Raw genomic sequence first — 19,832 nt, 5'->3', positions numbered from 1 at the left:
TCAATCGGTGCAACCTCATGACTGAAAGCATGTTGTGATTCGTGCTGTCTATACTATGAATCCTCTTGGTCATAAAGAAACCAAGTAGCAATCTGGGAATATCCGCAATGATTATGCAATTAAGCCACCCCATTCCTCATAATTCCAGAATCCCCATCCCAAACCTCACCACGCAAGCGCGCAAAAATGCAAATCCGTCTCGTCGGCAATCGGACCCTCCAGCTCTAATCTTCCAAGAGCTCCGAGGTCGCACCATTTCAGGTGACTAGAACCGATCGACGGACTGAGACGGCGGGCACAGGGAAACCACCCCTAAACGCCCATGGATATTTTTGTGTTCGGCAGTCGCTGCTAACGACCAAGACAATGCAGCCGGCTGCACGAGGCTCCGAAAGGTCTGTCTTGACGTGATTTCCTACTCTTGTTTGGTAATCGAATGTTTCACGTCTTCTCCGAAACCTCCCGCCTCGACTTTGATGGAGGCCATTTCCTCTGCCTCGCCTTGGGGATGAGCAGTGTCTAAGCAGTTGAAAAGGTGACCAGAAACCTTCTAGTTAACCGGAAGATTATCGATTGCCTTCTTGTCCGCACCCCACTCCTTCTCGATAAGTCTATCGCGAGCCTGGTACAGGAACCGATAGGCTGTCTTGATGGTGCCGTCGCTGACACCTGCCACTGAGGCGATCTCCTTTGAGGTTCTCGATTCCTTCATGAGGTGAGATGCCATGTAGATACAGGCGGCGGCAACAGACAGAGGCGAACGACCAGCCAACTCAGAAACGCTCGATGTCTTGCGTGCGAGCGCGCGCGAGACGTTTTCAATCTTCTGCGCATTGCGGAAGTTGAGGTTGGAGCAGAAACGAGTGCAGAGGTCCTCGGCACTGGTAGATGCGCTGGCCTTGTATCCGTCCAGGTTCGAAAGAGAGCCGGCACCACGCGGGTTCTCCTCCTTGATCTTCTGGAGGAATGACTCGAGCTGCTTGAAAACCCTGCCGATTTCCTTCTTCGACACATGAGTGACCTGGAAGATCTCGCGGAAGGTACGACCGACGCCGGTCTGTCGACAGGCGATGAAGATACAGCCTGCGATGACAGCCTCCTGCGGCTTACCCTTCATGAAGTTGTGGTCGTACGTCAGCTTGAAGATGTGCTTGGCCGCATCAGAGACGTTCTTGCCGAGGTTGATACTATCGCAGAAGGCACCAATCTCCTTGTACGCCTGCATCAGAGATTTGCTAGCCTTGTCGTTCTGGGACTTGTTCTGGAGACGGGCAAGTTGCTTAGAGTCTCTGCCATCACCGAATGCGATGGTGGTCTCGAGCTGTGAACCGTTGAGGAGGGGATTGACGGCGTCACCGACACGGGAGGGATCATCGTTGCCCTGGTCGTCGTTGGCAAATGTCCGCCATTCTGAGCGGGTGTCGATAATCTTGTCTCCAACGACGAGGCCGCAAGAACCGCACACCATGTCGCCAGAGGAAAACTCCTCAACCAAGTTGGGAGGGTACTCCTTGCAGTCGGGACACATCACGACGCAGTTGAGGTCATCCTTAAAGCCCTCGGCATTCTCGTCCGTCGCGGCTCCATTGGGGCCGAGCATCTTGGGCTTGTACGGCTTGGCAGTATAGATGTTGTTGATTTCGTCGAAAACTTTGCGACGACGTCTGAGCTCCTTTCTTCTCCGCCGGAGTTCTTTTCGCTTATTGACGACTGCCTGGTAGGTTTCTTCTGTTGGTTCGCTGGTTTGTGCTGTCCAAAGAAGATCGGTATGAAGCTGAACGAAGAGCGGCGAATGCAGCTTGGCGGTGGTTTTTGGGCGACGGCTACTTCGCTCAATAAACGATCGTCTCAAAGGACGATGCTGGAAGCTGCTTCGGAACCGAGGTAGGGTCTCGATCCCACGCCGAGGCAGTAGGCGATTGTGTATAGATAGAGAATCCTCAGGCTACTTGATCGGCGTTTTCTTGATGAACGGGGTGGGCGTTCAGCGGGAGAATGACGAAAGCGCTCGGGGATGCCCTAACTATTTCAAGAGATGAAGGTGAGCCATGACTTTCCTGACTTTCGGCAGGAATATCCTCTCTCACCAAATAAAATGTCCTTTGACGGAAGTCGCGAAAGACGATTTTGCGGGGGAAGGAGGAGAGGAGACGAGGGGAGAGAAAGGCTTTGTTTGCCAGCCGACCGATTCTACCAGTGAAGGCGTCCGAGACGTAGGAAGTGGCGAACAAAGGCTTGACAAGGTACGGCGCAATTGTACCAAGGTCGCGCGGCTCGAAGGACTCGTATACGACGGTCGCAAAGATGTTCCGAAAAAAGTCGATGCGACGGTTTCTCGAGATTTCGTTGCGGCGAATGCAGACGACGATCTTTCGTGCGGCGAGCGAGTGACGTGAAGTGGGTTGTAGGGGAGAAGAGTCGAGGCTGAGGTTTCGGATTACGGATGAGGACTTTGACCACCCTGAAAGACCTTAGGCAGGCAATTTTCGGAAATGCGGTAAGATGACTCAGCAGGCAGAAAGTTCGATGGGCTCGGCAACCTTATTTCGGTCTACCTCACCTTGCTTACCTCATCACGTGGTGGGTCTACTGTCAACCTCGAATTTCCAGTTTTTGTCATCTCGAATGTTCCAGCCCGCCAAGGAAGGTGTAAGTCAACCATCCACCTTCCTTCATAACTCACCAATCTCTCACCGATTGCAAATAAAACCAAGATTGAGTCAGAAATCTTGACGTATATTCGGTCATGGGTATCAATACAAAAGAAATGTACGGTAAAAGAAGGTACAAGAATACACGCCGGGGCAAATCTTCAGGCCCCGACTTAAAAGGTAGAGCCATTTCACCGCTCAAACATGCTCATCATGCCCACCTCCAGACCTAGCTTCATGAAAAGTGTGAAGAGCCATCAGCTCTCGGAACGGCCGGTAACGGTCGTGTTATTTTCTCCATCGGGTGAATCGGCGGCGGCGCAGTCTCCTTGTCCAGCACCGACCGACTCGGCCCCGATCCACTCGACTCCGGCGCCAGTGGGACCCCGGGCCCCTCGGCATCCATACCGGAGCAGTCCGGTCCAGCATAGGCCCGTCTCGCAGATGAAGCCGAGCTCGAAGTCTCGGACCCGGACCTGCTCCTCCCCTCACTAGGCGCCCACTCCCCAGATATTTGTCGCTCATGGTGTAGCTCCTGATGCTCCCTCATCTGCTGCCTGCCCCGCGGGGGCTCCGGCATATCCATATTCGTCATCTGGTGGTGGTGGCGGCGGTGGTGCTGCTCCTGCATCGAAGAGAGATCAAACACGTCCTCGCAGCTATTACTCCTCGACGGCCCGCGACTCGCAAGCGACTTGCGAATCATGATGCTCCGCTGCAGCTCCTCTTCTTCGAGCCTCTCCAGGGCGCTGAGCTTGCGCCGGCGGGCGAATTCTTTCCGCGTGAGGTAGGGGTCCCGCTTACACGCCTCGCGGAACTGGGCGTTCTTTTTGCGGTCAAAGATGTAGAATAATGTCGCCGACATGATGGCGGATGCGCAGCAGAGAATGACGATGATGAGGATCGTTGTTGTTCCAGCGGAGGAGGGGGATTCAATGTTTCCTGGTGTGCCGCCGATGCCGTTGCTTGCGTCTATTGGTGTTGGCGTAGGTGTTATTGGTGATGTTGTTTGTGCTGGTGATGTATGTGATGGGGATGTTGTTACTGTTGCTGTTGTCGTTGTTGCTTGAAATGTTGTTTGTATTCTTGCTTCTTCTCGTCTGACTATGTCGGAGATGGCAGGTGCCATGTCTTCTTATGTTGACGTTGCGGGCAGCAAGAGAACTGGGCGTTTTGTTTGTTGACAGCGGGACTTTGAACAACATGCAGTCCTAGTCTCCACGTCGTAGTCCGTTTACGCCCCGCCCCGGGGTCTCGATTCTTCTGCTTGCCCTTCCCCCTTCTAGATCCGAGTGTCGTAGCTGAGCTGAGCTTGGGGAAAGAAGTTGAGAGAAGGTGGATAAAAGATGGTGCCGCGATAGTGTACGCCGGCGCCGGCCTCCGGTGGTGCCAGCGTGACGGGTAAGGTGGGCGGAAGGGGGGCGTGGAGGAGAAAGAGAGGTGTGTTGGTGTGGGGTGTTTGTGCGGATGGTCAATGATGCTCCGGACGACTGCACCCAAGCGAGGACATCACCAATGTTTGTGTGTGTAGGTATAGGTAGAATGGGGTTATGATTCTGTCTGATTCCGCTCGGAGCTTTTTGTTCGATGACGGAGACGAGAATAGACAGCTCCGTGCGTGGACCCTCTCTAGATAAGAAAAGTCCGTGTGGTGATGGGTGAATGATGATCAGAGGATGAGGGGAAAAGGGATGACAGAAGGAGGGATGAGAGGTCCCCTTTATTACATGGCCTCTGAATCTTCCCTTGCGAGACACAATGGCTACTCTTTTGCATTGACAAGAGAGAGCTTCACAGGAGCTTCCATGCAAGCAAGCATGGCTATTGAGGGGGGAAAGAATCCTATCAGGACCCTTGTCCAGCGTGAGAGGGCACAAGCCGAAGCAAGCGAAGCAACTGCAAGGCAGAGAGGACATCTCCAACGCCGAGTGGCCGGCATCCCTCGATGCCTTGGCCTTTCCCACTCACACTCGCACACAAGATTCATGGGTTGGGAGTGTGCATATCGCCCAACTGCGGGGATGAGGATGGGACTGGAGTGCAGAAAGTAGAAACAGACACGGTAAAGAGGGTAAATATTTGGGAATGGTAGCCTTAGCCGTGTGAGTGTGCCCCATAAGGCGCTGCTTCTGCCGCAGCGATGCCACTCACAACTTACAACTTCTCTTTCTGTACATTGGGTTGGACCATGGACCATGGGCCATGGTTGTGAATCGTTCGCCCGGCGCCATGCGATGCGGCTATAATTGGCCGTGTTGCTCTCGTCGTGCTACCATCCCTGTTCCCGCAGCAGGGAAACAGATCCGCCCCCCGACCAACCGCGGGGATCCAAGGGTGTTGGGTGTGTCTGGAAAGGGATTTACCTAGACTCTTTGGGGCGGTTCATGTTTCTTGCAGCGGCTTTCTTTGCGGCGGCGAGGAAACGACTAAGGCCGAAGCTCGTCCTAAACGTATGCCTAATGTTCCCCCTAGATCATGTCACGTCTATCGATGGATATCACAAACGAAAACCACTTGACTTGCGTCAGTCTCTGGAACCACCATAATGCTCGTCTGCCTGGCTGATCTGCGCTGGAGACATGTTCGAGGCTTGTTGGTCTTGGTAAAGCGAACGAGACTGCGCAGTAATGTTGCACTAAACCACAGTCTGACAGAGAGAAAAGAAGAGAACCTAAGCGTGGCTCTCCCAAACTTAGAACAGGGTACCACAACGGGTCCACGAGGATCTACCTCAACTCGGCCTAGCCTAGGCGCTCAATCAGCTTTCTCAGATCCGCTCGGCCCAGCAAGAACCCTGACGCCTTACAGTCCAGCAGCAGCCCGGCGTGGTGTGCTTCGTGGGCCGAGCTGGACGCCGTGGACGAACACATACGCTGGAGAACCTTCTTCGCTCGTTCACGGGCGCCATGGCGGAAAGGCGAAGGACCCGCGGGGCGGAGCTGGAACACCACCATCTGCAGCTGTACGGATACTTAGAGTGTAGATCCTGGACACACACCCTGTCGGTGGTGACCTGAATGTGGACCCCGTTGTGTTAGTGAGGCGCTGCTACTGCTGCGAGTCACTCACTCATGAGTTCACTCACTGAAGACCTCACTCACGCAACCCGCTCACTCATCCTTTGCGTGCTTCCCACTCACTCTGCAAGCTGATGATTGAGCGAGTTTGCATCAAACAGGCAATGATCCGACTACCTCGATTAGTTTCTACACATTCAAACAAAGAAATCACAATCCCTCAATTAAACACCTCACCCTCGGGTCAACGCTCACATTGTTTGCCCGCCGCGTCTAGACTCTGGCTCCTTTGTTCACCCTCATGCCCCCCTTTCCCAGTGCCACAAGTCCCAACGTTCGATAACCGTTTCTGAAAATTTCAGCCCGCCCTCTCGCAACTTACACAAAGGAATGACTCGGCTTGGCAGTAACATCATGCGAAGAATTAGCTTGGCCAAAGTCGGGCCGGGGACAAAATGACAATCAACGATTCGAGCTCAACAGATTAAGGTATTAAGGTAACACAAAACAGCACGAGGCAAAATATGTGGCTTTTTCAGCCGCGAGTGCTACGAGTCGGGTCCAACATCCCACCCAGTGCCATCGTCCCATTTTGCGACTCTGAATCCCTTTTCTCCCTCGCTTCAGCTGAAAATGGTTCAAACAGAATCTGCTCAGGTTGTTTTGGCCAGAAAACGTTGAAAGAACATGAACCAAAAACTCTGTCCATATCACATCCAACGGGCGCATTGATCACTCCCACGCACCTCCTTCGCTGCAGCGCGGCCGTTTCAAAACGGCGAATGCATTAACAGCGAGCCTGCAGGATCTCTCCGGGATGAACCTCGGTGAGAAGAAAGGGATCTGATGATAAGGTCGTTTCTTAAGTCGTGAAATCAAGGGGTGAAGACCGCATCCAAGGCCGCATCCCGAAAGTCAATGTCAGAAACAGAGAAGAGAGTTGATGTCTGTTTCTGCATGCGAGAGGATGGTGAGGATGTTAGTTGCTGCAACTGCAAACCCCGTTCGAGCGTGATGAATCCGGACGTTGCAGGCACCGCGGGATGCCCCCCTCTGCCTGCCCTACCTACGAAGTCCGGATGGAGACACTTGGACCCCATGGAAAAATGGGATGGAGGATTCCGTGAGATGGGGTGCTCTTCGGGCTGGTTTAATGATGTTTGACTTGTTTGCGAGCAGACTGAGCTTCACCGGAATACGGTATACTACTCATCAATACTTACAACAGCTTTCTCAGGCAGACAGTGTATCTGCTGCGCTGCCTAGCGACACTGGGTGAATGTACAGTATCCAGAGTCATCCCACGTTTCTTCTCGTCAATATTATTTTCGGAGGTTCGATTCGCAAAAGAGCCTTAAACAGCCTCGGTTCATGCCGTCTTTCCCGCGAAGGATTCAAACCCAAGCATGCTGTGAGGAAGGGTGGGGGGAAGAGACAACGTCCTCCGATTCTCAAACATCCCCTGCATCTTTCTCAAGTTCTTTTTCGGAGATTCCAAGTCAAAGTCAATGGACATACCAAACCCGAGCCATCAACCATCCCGACTGGCGAGAACTTCGAAAGGGCTTCAGCAAAGTGCCGCGCTGCGTGGCAGACTGAAGCAAAAGCACGGTCTACCATCAGTGACCTGCCTGCATCAATGGGGTGAAACATTTCCCTTTTTCTCGGGCAGAAGACTGCATGCTTCCAGCGTCTCAACTCTTCGTTGCTCAACTTAATTCATCCGGGTGCTTGAGCCAGCAAAAGCAGGGTCGAACTTTGAAGAGTCCATCTGGTCTTTCACCCTGAACCCGAGGAACTTGGAGCCGGGTAAATTTCTCGACTCTTCGACGAATAGCCTGGGGATAGATTCAAAGAGACTCTCAGCCATCATTCAGAAACAAGATTCAAGACCATGATCCGGATGCGCCCGCCCATCCGCGCCGGAGAGACGCACTTACACATGCACACCAATTCTCACCCAAGACCGAATCAAACAGCCCTGAGCTCCTCGGACCAGCTCATGCAGTAAGCAACCCCGTCCCCTCCCGCGCTGACAGACGCTGATCTTCCGTCCCCATCGAACCGACGAACCCCTCTGCCCCTCCCCAGGCATCCTCTCATTCCTCCCGTGCCGTCCCTCTCCATGCTCCATCAATCACAAGCACGAGAAACCCCCGCAGCCGTTGTCGTCGGTAGGGATGTAGCTGCTGTATCCTGCTGCCTCAGCTTACCTACAGCTTCTACGATTCCGACCTTCGGCAGCGGGGCATTCTCATTGGTGAACGGGGGCTGGCTGACCCTCGAAGATCATGACTGAGACACATGCACACAACCCTCCGCTGACGTCCGGAAATGGATCATGATCGTGGTAAAGAGTGAACCTCTTGTCGCGAGTCTACTTTCTGTGGATCGCCGGTGAGTGAGAACCTGGTGACGGCACAGCAGCGCGGCTGTGCTATTTTGACGTCTCTGCTCAATGTTACCTTACCATGGACTGAGTGAGCGATAAGCGCTGAACCGCTTTTTGCGGTTACTGATCGTAACTCTCACCCGCAACTCCCGTCTGTGAGCGAATTTCATAAAAGTAAGTTGGTCTCGGTGAATGAGACCCTGGTTGAAGATGCCTGCTAAAGGCCCTCATCCTTACCGCGAGGTCCAACGGGTTAACCGCCTACGCGCCACGTCAAGGCAGACTGAGAGGATATCACAGGGTGCCTTCTAACACAAGCGATAAACACCCCATATTCTTCAAACAGTTTTCGTCCTTACAGAAACTGCACCGAATGCGTGGGAAAACAAAAGACGAAGCCTGCGTTGCATCATCATGCAGCAGAGCCCCCCTCATCCCGGGTTGATGTTCACCAACACAGCCACAACCCTGCTGCACGCTATCCGCAATAATCCAATGTTCGTACAGTACTCGCCTGCCTGCGGAAATGCATTCAATGACATTCTGCATACCCCCCTCTACACAGCCCTCCCGCTCTTCATGCCGCAGTCGAGACGGGACGGCTGCACGATGCCCGCTCCAAGCGTGGCTTTTGGCTTGTTCTTGGGTCATAAGTCAATTGATCCCGTTTGTGATGTTGTGCTTGGGGCGGAGTGTGGTGGGTAGGGTTGGAGGTGCAAGTTGAGAGGAGTGAGGTCGTCGAGTCTGGGGTTATTCTATAATCTGGTACTAATCTCATCCTTCCCTCCCATGAGCATCGCTCAGCGTCGAATGACGTCGGCGAGTACCCGTCCGTCTTCTTAGCCTCAACCAGACATAAGTCATTCATAAGCACTTATTACTATTCGAATGGGGTATCTTTTGGCTTTCTAGAAGTTCTGAAGTCATCTATACGTTGGCCGTCAACTCATGAAAATCTCCCTGCCATCAGCTTGATTGATCCCATGCTCACAGCGGATACCCATCGTCCGATCGAGTGATATAGATCTCCCCAACCAGAACCGTGCAGCCGACCGTCATGGCAATGGCGATGATGGGTATGTTCTCCCTTGCAAAGTCTCTCCTGCTGACGAAGATGTGCTTCCTCTCCAAAATGTCCCTCCACAGCAGGCCGGCCAACGATGCGCTGAAAGCCGTGCTAAAAGCTCCATAGTTGACACCGAGAGCCATACTGTAGACTGTCGCCCAGAAGGTGCGCTCACTGATGGGTACACCGTTTTCTCGGTGGATCTGCTGCCACGCCTGGATCACGCGGGAGAGTAGGATCGTGGTGCCGATGTTTGTACCCGCAAACTAAAGAAAGATAAAAAAAAAAAGTCAGCCACTATGTAACGCCATGATCAAATCAGACCCGGAGGGATCGATACTCACGTTGCAGAGGATGACTGAGAGGAACCCCATACCACCTATGGCACCAATCGTTCCCGTCTTTTCAACCCAGTGATCCCACCCGTACGCAAACACCGGCACCCAGCCCTTGGTGACAAGAGCTTGTACGAGGACGAACATGGCAAAGGCGAAAGGAACAAGAGCGAAGGGTAAGTGAGATAGCACCGCCATCACTGTGGGGAATGTCTCTTGTGACCAACGATACCCGTCCCTGAAGCGCGATACAAGTGTCGCCGGTTGCTTTTTGGAGCGGAAACTTGAGCTTCGGCGGGCTTGTCTCCCAGCGACTCCCTTTTCAACGTCCTTGACCCCATCTGGCAGCGTTTGTGCTTCGCCAGGCCCATTGGCCTCAGCTGGCACAGTTCGTCTTCTACTTTCCGTGGAACCCTCGCTCGGTGTTATGCTGACATCGGCCTTCTCCGTTCTTTCCACAGCTGTAGACTGTGAAGATATGAGCTGCGGGCCTGCATTGCTGGTCACACTGTCGCTGTTTCCTGGTGCTGGGATTGCTGGAGTGATCATGAACTCGGCATCAGTAGCGTTCCGCTCCGACGCATTCGTGCTCGAATCGTTGCTAACTGGCGAAACCTCCTCATTTGCAACCCCAAGGTGTTTCTTGTCTTCCAGAAGGTCGGTATCTTGTATGTGAATCTCTGGCTTGGTTGCATGTGACAGTGGCGACATCTCTGTCGTCTCTTGGGCCAAGCTTGTGTCTTCTTGGCCTAATATGCCCGCATTGCCCTTCTCCCTAATGCCCTCCTCTGCTCTGGCAAGCTCCTCATCCTGTCCCTCTCGGCCCTGTTGCGCTATCCTGCGAGTCTCCTCTCTGTGGGACCAGCCGAACGCCAGGTCCCAGCACAGCATGATAAAAGCGGCCGGTAAGGTAACCCAAAAGACTTGCAGGTGTTGGTCGTCTTTTGGTTTTACGTTTGCGGCATTGAGGGCCAGGACCGTAATTAGGGTCACCGACATGACAACAGCGCCAAAGGCGGCTCCTCCCTTGTCCAGCCAGGGGTTCAAAATCTCAATCGCCGAGAGCAACTGAGCTTGCGGACTGCTCTCGGGCGCTTGATCGGCATTGCTTGCGGCTCCTCTTGGGTTCGGGATGTTGGGGTTGACGGGCTTCGATTGCATGGCCTCCTCTGGCGGTTGAAACATCTCAATGGACTCAGGGATGAGCTTCTTATCTGCAAAGATGATGTAGAGAAGGAACGGAAACAAGACGATGGCCGTGACGACGACTGGCACAACCATGTTGGCCGTGTACTCGACGAACTTGATGTCGAAGGCACCTGCAAGCACGAGGTTGGTCGGGTTAGACGAGACGAGAATGGCTGAGGCGATGTTGGCTATGGAGAACTGGGTGAAGATCCACGCTCTCGGGTATTTGATGTTGTTCGAGATTCGCGTCATGTAGGCGAGGAAGGCCGTGCCGGACAGGATGATGGGATCGTTGCCGATGAAGGTGCCCAGGCAGAAGAAAAAGGCGTAGAGGTAGAAGAACAAACGGTAGCCGACCTTGCCTCCCCATTGAAGTACCTTGAGTGCCAAATAACGAATAAGTCCCGAGGCGTCAATCGAAATAGCAATGTACGCCAGCGTCAGAAAGAAGACCATGATATCGAGAGGATGAATGCCGTTTTGACCAATGGTCCCGTCGTACACTTCCTCTCTGCCAATTGCCAAGATGGCAAGGAGAAATAGGTCGGCAATCAATGGCGCAGTGATTGAGTTCATTGGGAAGTCAAAGCGCTTGAAGCGCTTGCGTCGAGGTGACATATCCCCGAGGCGACCTTCCTTGAAGTCATCGCGAGTGTCTTCTTCGCGCGGAATCACCCGCAGCTTGCGAAGCACCTTCAACACCGCATCCCACAGTCGCACAGGAATGAAGACTGGGATGTGGAAGGGAAATAGTACGACGATATCTGTGTGCCCAAGGAGTCAATAAATCATCGATTTGCGACACATGTGCGATGTAAGTGAAGCCTTTTAATTTGAACGCAAGTACCACAACTTACTCGCGAGGAAGAAGGCAATCAACGTCACAATTGACCTCCATTCTCTGATCTGATCCGTCCGAGTGTCGATGGCCATCGCGATCAATTAAGATGTGCACCAAGACTTCCAGCCCTTATCGGGCCCCGAATCGTCGACTAAGGGAAGAATTGAGAACTTCGCAAGATCCATGTACTCACGATGTCCTTCAATTGCGCGGTGAAGGAGGCAAGAACCGAATCGAGACGACGTGGGAATGTGCAAACCATTAAGTGGAGCCTGTGTACGTATATTTACCCGGCTTGCCTTGCTTGCTAACGAAGAAGGCGCGGGTGATTCACTTCGGTCATCTCCTTCTCCATTTGACGGCGCCGCTTCATTCGCGAGGGACGATCGGTCTGGGTGATTAACGTTTCCTTCAAGTCTCCAAGTTCTAGTTTGGAGCCAACCTAACACTGCCACCTCGCGCCTGAGCTAATTAATATTGCAAGGAAGAATGGCAGCCTGATGATCAAAAGATGCGGTGCGTGGGTACGCATCTACAACCTCTCTGCACTTCTATCTTCGCTTCTGTAAGTTTCGCTTTTTTGTTATTTTATTTTTTTATTTTTTTATTCTTATTCTTTCATCATGTTAAAGATATCCCGTGCGAGACTGACTGGTTGAGCCATAGAGGAGAACGTCTAGCGCAAAGTTATGCTCGAACAGCGTCCACTACAGAGACCCAGAACCAACAACTAGGCTGCCCGAGCTAGCATCATCCACCCACGTCAGCGAGATCGCCCGGCCATGTGAGGTCCGGGGAACGAGGAGACTCGAGAAGGAAAAGGCACTAAGACCTGAGGCGGAGCGAGCTGGCGGGGTGACATCAACGCCCGACTGGCGAGTTGACCTTGGCCCTAGTGCTTCAACCGGCATAGTATCCTGCACGGTTCCAATGCCATCAGCAAGCATCAGCAAGTCAGCGTGCCTCCGATTGAACATTGTTTCTCGTCAATGTCAGAGCCGACAGGGCATTGCACCCTCTACTGGCCAGAAACAGTTGACAATGCGTCCCTAGAAGCTCTCACATCTGCTGTGTTCCCATCCTTATGGGGCTTGGCGTTGTCGATTCGCTGGTCGGCAATTTGCAGCGTCAGACTCTCAGCGATGCTCGCCCAAAGCACCTGCCTTCTTTCACCTGCGACTCGATAGATAGCATGATGAAGACGGTAAGATGAGCAGCCAAATCCTTTGGCTGCGCCACCACCGCGGGGGTTCTGGAATGCTTGCCATTTGAACCCAAGCTTTTGCCCCTTGCGCCGTTGTTCTGCTCTACTCGCTGAGCCGCACCGGAAGAGCAAGCGAGCACACGAGCACCTTCCACTCCCAGCCTTACCATGAAGTGAGGTAATCAATGCCAGTATTGGACAGATACTCGGGCAATCGGAAGGGGATGTGAACTTCTTTGGATGGAGGGGCGGGAGACAACCTCCACGTCTTGTCCAACTACCGATTAGAGAGGCAGCCGAAAGCCGTTTTCGTCGATTAACTATCTACAACTTCCACCGTTGCTACCGAGGAGGAAACAAACGAAAGCTTATTTTACCGAGCGTTCCCACATTAGATGGTTGGACCACGCTGTATCAACCTTTCGGGAGAATTGATGGGACACGCGCGATGCCACCGCTTTCACCTGCCCCTCTATTGCGTGCCATCATCAGCCAGCGGGCCACAGATCAGCTCACCGCGTCTTGCGGATCGTCTCCGAATTGCATAGAGGTTTTCTGCGGATGGCCAGTATCAGGGCAATATGGATTTGGCCAGCGAATCCTGTGAGCGATGCTTCTCTTTCTCCACTTTCTAATGCAATGGAACCGGATTACATATAACCTACCAAGCGGTGGACAAAACCGGGGGCTAGCCCGGAGCAATCGACCAAGACCTCATCGTTATTATGGTGTATCGGCCCTTCTACCTCGCTTTCTGTAGTAATCCAACCCTGCGCTGGCTCGAGATTGGAGACAGGATGAGGCGAGCGATGGGTCAATTCCACGGACGCAGCCAAAGGGCAGAAGCGTTGCCCATATGCAACTTTTGATTCTCTTCGAACAAACAATGCTTCACGATAAGATGACCATAGCTAATGTTAGGTGATCTAGATATTACATCCTTCTGGCAGTATGCGTGCTAGCTCGTGGAGAGAAATGGATCAGGGATGTCTGCATAGCAGCGGCATTGATCTTACCGGCTGTGGCTGCGGTGCACGGAATCGTCCTTGCTGCGCTCCACGTGAATGGTTAGTTTGAAGCAAAATGGTCTCTGGTCTCTCGCTGACACCTCTTACCTAGATGCTGCCGATATGGACATCTATGGGGCGCTTCAATTCTGCTCCATTGGCATTCTCGCAGTTCCGTTGACGGTCAAGAAGTCCGAGACCTACTTCCACGAAAAGGGACGCAATACTGTGTTTGTATGGACGAGCCTACTACTAGCAGGTATGAAGCTACTGATCTAGAACACGTGTTTGCTCAAAGGTTGACCAGCATTCATAGGTCTTGTGAGCTTGGCTGTCGAGTTCTACCGATCCAATTCTATCCCCTGTTATAAAGACAACAACGGCAATCCAATATCGTCGGACCCGAGAAAGTTCCCGTACGGAGACAGTCCATTGTGCGGTATTACTTGTTCCCAGACGGACGGTCCTTTCTCACGCTTGAGGCAAAAGGCTGCAAGTGAGATATTCGTGGTGCCGAGACCGAACGAGCTTCGCTTTGGAAATGCCATGTTTCTCGCGGTGGCATGCTGCGTTCCGGCCATCATCTCGCTCATCTCTATGAGAAACAAGATCGTCATCACCGATTGGATTAAGAAGCAGAACGGGCCGCAGAAGGAAAAGGGAAATGAGTCTGAGGATTCTAAGGATCTACACAGAACCTTTAGCGGGTTCCTGAACCTGATCGAGATCTTCGTTTTCGGCGGCGCTGCATTGACCATCCTTATCCTTGGAGAGATCAATCTCTGGAGTCCCCAAATGGACTATCACACTGAGCCATTTGGAAGCGTTGGTGAGTCTTACGCGTCCACGGGATGTCTCTATCACTGACCATTCCCCTTTCAGGCCAATGGGGCACCATTGTTGCAACAGGGCTAGCAATCGTAGGATCATTCCTCATCTATTTACTAGACGGCATAAACGAGGCTCCAAAGGACCCGCTTAGCATCTGTGGCTGCGAGCACTGTCGATTGATCTACGATCGGGCTCGAGAGGTGGACTCGGAGTCCTTCCGAGAAAGTGAAGATGGTCATGCGGACCATATTGAACATGGCTTTCCGCCACTCACGAGCACATCTACACGCGGGACTCAGGCGACCAAACAAGGTCCAGGACATAGACGGAAGGTCTCTGCCGGTTTGGTCAAAGTTGGCAAGTGGTTCGGCAGCACTACCGAAGATCCGTTTGGAGCCCCCGACTATAGAGAAAGGCAATGGCCCGAAGTTCCCGGGGAACGGTTCAGAAGTTCTGCCTTGAAAGATACGGCTGAACAGTACAGCACATATCGAGAACACGATCCACAGGAGCCAGTGTCCCCAGGACACCACTCAGGAAGCGAAGGCGGGCCTGCGACGCCACGACCAGTATCACCCATATCACAAGAATCACCATTATCGCCTCCGCCACCTAGCAGAGCAAGGCCAAGAAACAATTCGGAGCCTGTGTATTCACGATCGCCATCGCGGCGGCGACCAGGTTCGCCTTCTTCTCTGGCTGGATCGCCCGACGGCCCGCGAACACGACGCCGGCAGACTCTCGAGGTCCCAGGTCAACGCCGTTTGTGAATCTCCAAGACAGCACGAGGCAACTATAATAGCAGCTGAATGTAATACAAGCTTCGGGCCGAGGATTACTGGGATTGTGGATTTTAGTTTGAAGATGTTTGGTCAAATCCGTCGTGGGATTTCTTATTCTCCTCTGACCGCATTTTGAGAGGCGTTCGGCGTCAGTGCTGCTCGTTGTCCGGCCGCAAGCGCACACGTGTTACATGTAATAATAGAAATGGCAGAATAGAAGTTCGGTATGAATGAACTGCTCGCTTTTGTGCCCTCGACCGCGTCAACTTGCAGACGGGACATTCGAGGCCGAGTTTCAGAGCCGATGAAGGCAGTCTGTGATGGCCTGTGCCCAATTACCTAAGCCACATAAATGGCGACCAGGATAATGCCGAGGCCTACCCGACGGCATCCCCGCCAACGGACCGGAGCTAGACCGGGGTCGGAGCTGGGGAACCAAGTCGCGAACGTCGATGATGCCGGTCTCGAACTTGTTCATCAACTTCCCCGCGAAACCTTGTCCCCATTTCTTTTTTGATTTTGTTTAAAGACCAAGGCCATGGCTTCTTCATCACTTAGAATTTCGTCCCGGATAGCCACGAGGGCTGCGCGGTCATGTCAGCAGTCCTCACGCATTCCGAGGGCGTGGCGTCAGTACTCATCGGTACCGAGCAACAAGCTGCCGCTTGAGGGGTATCGTGTCCTGGACATGACGAGAGTTTTGGCTGGAGTGAGCATCAATTGCCCCGCCCTTTGAGAATTAGAATGCTAACTCGACTGGTGTAGCCATACTGTACACAAATTTTGGGAGACCTGGGGTCAGTTGATTCATCATCTCATGCCAAGCAACCCGTACTGATGCCATTGAAGAGCCGAGGTGATCAAAGTCGAACACCCCGTCCGTGGCGACGACACCCGAGCATGGGGTCCTCCCTACGCAACCTACAAAGCCGGCTCATCTAAAGAAGGCCCCGGGGAATCAGCCTACTTCCTCGCAGTGAGTACCTTATCCCCCAGTCACATGTATGAACCGAGTTAACTCATCCACACAAGGTGAACCGCAACAAGAAATCACTAGGCCTCAACTTCCAACACCCATCCGGCACAGAAATCCTCCACAAGCTCGTCTCGCAATGCGACATCCTCGTAGAGAACTACCTCCCCGGTACTCTCAAAAAGTACAAAATGGACTACGACACCCTCCGCGCCATCAACCCGGGCCTCATCTACGCCTCCATCACGGGCTACGGCCAGACGGGGCCGTACTCAGACCGCGCGGGCTACGACGTCATGGTCGAGGCCGAGTTCGGGCTGATGCACATCACCGGCAGCCGCGACGGGGAACCCGTCAAGGTCGGCGTCGCTGTTACGGACCTCACGACGGGGTTGTATACGAGTAACAGCATCATGGCGGCGCTGCTTGCGAGAGGGCGGACGGGGAGGGGGCAGCATATTGATGTGGCGCTGAGTGATTGCCAGACGGCGACGTTGGCGAATATTGCGAGTAGTTGTTTGATTAGTGGGAAGAAGGACTCTGGGCGGTGGGGTACCGCGCATCGTAAGTTCACTCTTGGCATATTGTTTACTATCATAGACTCCTGACACTTTCGCCAGCTTCAATCGTTCCGTATAAATCCTTCAAGACAAAAGACGGCGACATCCTCTTCGGCGGCGGCAACGATCGCCTCTACGGCATCCTCTGCCAAGGCCTCAACAAACCAGAATGGCAGCACGATGCCAAATACGCGACAAACGCCCAACGTGTCGCCAATCGCGTCGAACTCGAGGCGCTCATCGAGCAAGTCACTGTCACTAAGACGACGGCAGAGTGGCTGCGCGTGTTTGAGGGCAAGGGGATGCCGTACGCGGCTGTGAATGATGTGCAGGGCACGCTGGAGCACGAGCATACGAAAGCGAGGAACATGGTTGTCGAGATGGAGCATGAGGAGTGCGGGCCGATTCGGATGGTGAATACGCCGGTCAAGTATTCGGAGAGCGAGCCGAGTGTGAGGAGCGTGCCGCCTACGCTGGGGCAGCATACTGATGAGGTTTTGGGGGGCATCTTGGGTTTTCGGAAGAAAGGATCCGGGCTTTGAAGGGGGAGGGTGTTGTGGGTTAGGGGAAAACGGATATCCGCTTGAATGCATCGTGAAGTCCTTCGGTGGAAAAAGGAGGTTTTTCACTGCAACTTTAGTGGGCGATGCTAGGACGGCGCCTTTCACTGCAATTTTAACACCTCTGAAGATGGTAGGCTGCGAGCGTATCCAATTGCCGAACCCCAACGCACTGCAAACTTGAACTAGTCCAAGGTCTTTCGCACAGCATGACTGAAAGCATCTCAAGCAGATTTCCTTACCCAAAAGAGCAGAAAAGCATCATGGGTCGAGAGTACTGCCATGTGATGTGCATATTGCGCTTCTTGTCTCCGTCTTTCCTGCCTCACCTTGGTCCGCCCGCTGACCGGGAGAATCCAAGGTGGGTAGGCGCGGGCCTGCTCGGTGAGCTCGGTAAACAGTGCACGTGACACTCGCGACTCACAGTGGTCGCGTGTTTGATGGCATTTCTGCGGTTGACTTCTTGCCTACACAGCGAGCCGTCATTATTTTCTTCATTATTCAAAACAGATACCCATTACGTCAAAAGCTTGTTCTTCGTCGATTGAAGGGCTAGTCTATTTGGTTCGAGCTTCCGCATTCAGAAGCTGGAATTTCTTATCCTTTGCATCACCTTCTTGGTCTGCTAGCTTCACCAGCATTCGACAGCTCTCACAAGCCATCCCGCCTTACACGCCTGTATTGCGGCACAAGCCGCACCTCTCAATCTTAACATGTCAGACCCATCGGCTTCAGACCTTATGGTAATCGATTCGGAAGTCACAAATGAGTTTGAGTTTAGCGAAATCGATACCACAATTGAGATGGAAGCCCCGCCCATGACGACCGTTGAAACACAGCCAGAAGATGCGCAAACAGCTCCCGTCGAAGTCGAAGCTCACCAGCAGTTGCCTGCGCCAATCGCGCAAATAGAAATTGAGCCTGTGCCAATTGAGCATCGCCACGATGTACAGACACCGGCTCGTGTGTCAACTCCCGCGCCAGCTATTGAACAGCAGTCGTACCAGCCACAGTTCTCTCTTGCGACTTCGCAATTCATCATGAGTCGTCACAGAGGCACAACCCCAGCATCACCACCGGCCCATCTCGTCGCAACTCCCCCTCCTCCTCCGACTCCTGAGGTCGCCCCGGAGGAAGTCGAAGATACACCTGTGAACTACTCACACCTGCCTATGACTGTTTATCTCCCGTACGCAGAACCCCAATCAGTCCCGCCCAATTTACTACCATCTTCTGGAGCAAAGAGGAAGCGCGCGGCAGCGGAAGATGAGACTTTGCGAAAATCCGCAAGCATCCCCGCCTACCAGGAACCCGCAATCCTCAGGCGTCCCGTGCCTAGACCACCGGTGAAGAGAAAGCGCACCAAAGATGACGGCAGCGGAAACCCAATGTGCGTCAAGTGCAACCGCACCTCCGCCACCGACGGCAACGTCATCGTCCCTTGCGGCTGCGGCGAGGCGTGGCACCAGCTTTGCCATGACCCAGAGATCTCGGCAGATGCCCTAGGCGGCGGTTCCTCCAAGTTCAAATGCGTCACCTGTAAGGAGGAGGACAAGCAGCAGGCCAAGTATCAGCGCGAACTTGCAAAGTACCGCGAGGCGAAGCAGGAGCAGTCGGAGTGGAGAAAGCACCACAACGAGGTGGAGAGGAAGCGCGAGAAGAAGCTTGCCACCCTACCAGAGTTTCCTAAGCCAAGTCTCATTGGCTTTGAAGGAGGCAGTGCCAGTAGCAGTGAGGTGAGTGTCAAAGAGATCAGCAGGAACCTTGCACCCATGCTGACGTACTTGCAGAGACGAGAGTACTTCTCAGATCTCAAGAGGAGCGATCTCCTCAATCTCCTCCTATTCAGCGAACAAATCAAGCCCGGACTTCTTGTGGACGTCCTCACCTCTGTCTCTAAGAAGCATCCCGACCTACCTCTCTTCAGCTCGCCAGATTGGGCTGAACCAAAAGTTGTACGTCTTCCACCCTCACTGACCTCATCCCAAAGCAAAAAGACTAACACCGCACAGCAACACCGAGAATCACAACCCCGCCGCCAGCAAGACCACCGTCCGGCTTCCAAGCCCTCAAAACAGCGGTCTAAAACAGGCGGCGTCCGTAAGATCCTCAAGACGGCACCTACCGGTGCAGCCGACCAAGCAGAAGCAGATGCCGAAGACTCGGAGGACGCACTCCCCGAATCCTGGCCCAAAGCTGGACATGGGCTCTACCAGCGCCTGAAGTCCGAGAAGGATGATCCAATGTTGTATGACGACAACGACGAGGAGGCGTTTAGCCACTTTATGGTCGACAAGTATGGGAAGCAGATTATGGAGCCTCTTGCGGGTTAGGAGCCCGGCAACCCTCAGTATGACAGCTTTGACAAGGAACAGCGGGATAAGGCTTTGGGATTTCTGCACAAGAAGTTGGCGGGCATTACAGA

The 19,832-nt window shown here is 53.3% G+C and overlaps 7 protein-coding genes across 7 annotated transcripts; 4 read left to right on the top strand and 3 right to left on the bottom strand.

Moving 5' to 3' along the window:
* Positions 1–341: 341 nt before the first annotated feature.
* BDZ83DRAFT_416272 (transcription factor) lies at positions 342–1,792 on the bottom strand. The gene has a single exon (XM_060502951.1). The coding sequence runs from the start codon at positions 1,598–1,600 to the stop codon at positions 551–553; it is 1,050 nt and encodes a 349-aa protein (XP_060362610.1). The 5' UTR covers positions 1,601–1,792; the 3' UTR covers positions 342–550.
* Positions 1,793–2,809: 1,017 nt separating this feature from the next.
* Positions 2,810–4,053, bottom strand: BDZ83DRAFT_416262 (uncharacterized protein). Its single transcript, XM_060502950.1, has one exon. It carries the CDS (start codon positions 3,778–3,780, stop codon positions 2,887–2,889), a length of 894 nt encoding a protein of 297 aa, XP_060362609.1. The 5' UTR covers positions 3,781–4,053; the 3' UTR covers positions 2,810–2,886.
* Positions 4,054–9,047: 4,994 nt separating this feature from the next.
* BDZ83DRAFT_582784 (arsenite efflux transporter) lies at positions 9,048–11,582 on the bottom strand (the record flags this gene model as incomplete). Its single annotated transcript, XM_060505583.1, has 4 exons — positions 9,048–9,392; positions 9,471–9,791; positions 9,849–11,413; positions 11,507–11,582. 4 exons carry the CDS (start codon positions 11,580–11,582, stop codon positions 9,048–9,050), a joined length of 2,307 nt encoding a protein of 768 aa, XP_060362608.1.
* Positions 11,583–11,799: 217 nt separating this feature from the next.
* On the top strand, positions 11,800–12,581 carry BDZ83DRAFT_416168 (uncharacterized protein). Its single transcript, XM_060502948.1, has 2 exons — positions 11,800–12,055; positions 12,162–12,581. The coding sequence occupies exons 1-2, from the start codon at positions 11,991–11,993 to the stop codon at positions 12,541–12,543; spliced, it is 447 nt and encodes a 148-aa protein (XP_060362607.1). The 5' UTR covers positions 11,800–11,990; the 3' UTR covers positions 12,544–12,581.
* A 956-nt stretch (positions 12,582–13,537) lies between these two features.
* Positions 13,538–15,364, top strand: BDZ83DRAFT_416171 (uncharacterized protein). Its single transcript, XM_060502949.1, has 4 exons — positions 13,538–13,761; positions 13,814–13,960; positions 14,018–14,530; positions 14,584–15,364. The coding sequence occupies exons 2-4, from the start codon at positions 13,825–13,827 to the stop codon at positions 15,300–15,302; spliced, it is 1,368 nt and encodes a 455-aa protein (XP_060362606.1). The 5' UTR covers positions 13,538–13,761; positions 13,814–13,824; the 3' UTR covers positions 15,303–15,364.
* Positions 15,365–15,716: 352 nt separating this feature from the next.
* BDZ83DRAFT_628594 (CoA-transferase family III) lies at positions 15,717–17,615 on the top strand. The gene is given in 6 exon segments (XM_060508714.1): positions 15,717–16,023; positions 16,080–16,111; positions 16,164–16,290; positions 16,347–16,851; positions 16,908–17,360; positions 17,372–17,615. The coding sequence occupies 6 exon segments, from the start codon at positions 15,853–15,855 to the stop codon at positions 17,410–17,412; spliced, it is 1,329 nt and encodes a 442-aa protein (XP_060362605.1). The 5' UTR covers positions 15,717–15,852; the 3' UTR covers positions 17,413–17,615.
* Positions 17,616–18,120: 505 nt separating this feature from the next.
* On the top strand, positions 18,121–19,740 carry BDZ83DRAFT_754235 (uncharacterized protein; the record flags this gene model as incomplete). The annotated part of the gene is made up of 3 exons (XM_060514454.1): positions 18,121–19,143; positions 19,198–19,362; positions 19,420–19,740. 3 exons carry the CDS (start codon positions 18,121–18,123, stop codon positions 19,738–19,740), a joined length of 1,509 nt encoding a protein of 502 aa, XP_060362604.1.
* Between the last annotated feature and the right edge of the window lie 92 nt (positions 19,741–19,832).

Source organism: Colletotrichum acutatum (assembly GCF_030867785.1).
Source record: "Colletotrichum acutatum strain CBS 112980 chromosome Unknown BDZ83scaffold_77, whole genome shotgun sequence".
NCBI lineage: Eukaryota > Fungi > Ascomycota > Sordariomycetes > Glomerellales > Glomerellaceae > Colletotrichum > Colletotrichum acutatum.
This window is presented reverse-complemented; position numbering and strand designations above follow the sequence as displayed.

What these genes read in the sequence shown, in the direction of transcription:
- BDZ83DRAFT_416272 (XM_060502951.1), bottom strand. Translation starts at nt 1,600, where the DNA reads ATGCTCGGCCCCAATGGAGCCGCGACGGACGAGAATGCCGAGGGCTTT.
- BDZ83DRAFT_416262 (XM_060502950.1), bottom strand. Translation starts at nt 3,780, where the DNA reads ATGGCACCTGCCATCTCCGACATAGTCAGACGAGAAGAAGCAAGAATA.
- BDZ83DRAFT_416168 (XM_060502948.1), top strand. Translation starts at nt 11,991, where the DNA reads ATGATCAAAAGATGCGGTGCGTGGGTACGCATCTACAACCTCTCTGCA. An exon ending in GCACTTCTATCTTCGCTTCT is followed by an intron (nt 12,056 to 12,161) that starts GTAAGTTTCGCT and finishes GCCATAGAGGAG; the next exon opens with AACGTCTAGCGCAAAGTTAT.
- BDZ83DRAFT_416171 (XM_060502949.1), top strand. Translation starts at nt 13,825, where the DNA reads ATGGACATCTATGGGGCGCTTCAATTCTGCTCCATTGGCATTCTCGCA. An exon ending in GACGAGCCTACTACTAGCAG is followed by an intron (nt 13,961 to 14,017) that starts GTATGAAGCTAC and finishes CAGCATTCATAG; the next exon opens with GTCTTGTGAGCTTGGCTGTC. An exon ending in TGAGCCATTTGGAAGCGTTG is followed by an intron (nt 14,531 to 14,583) that starts GTGAGTCTTACG and finishes TTCCCCTTTCAG; the next exon opens with GCCAATGGGGCACCATTGTT.
- BDZ83DRAFT_628594 (XM_060508714.1), top strand. Translation starts at nt 15,853, where the DNA reads ATGGCTTCTTCATCACTTAGAATTTCGTCCCGGATAGCCACGAGGGCT. An exon ending in TGACGAGAGTTTTGGCTGGA is followed by an intron (nt 16,024 to 16,079) that starts GTGAGCATCAAT and finishes CGACTGGTGTAG; the next exon opens with CCATACTGTACACAAATTTT. An exon ending in CAAATTTTGGGAGACCTGGG is followed by an intron (nt 16,112 to 16,163) that starts GTCAGTTGATTC and finishes ATGCCATTGAAG; the next exon opens with AGCCGAGGTGATCAAAGTCG.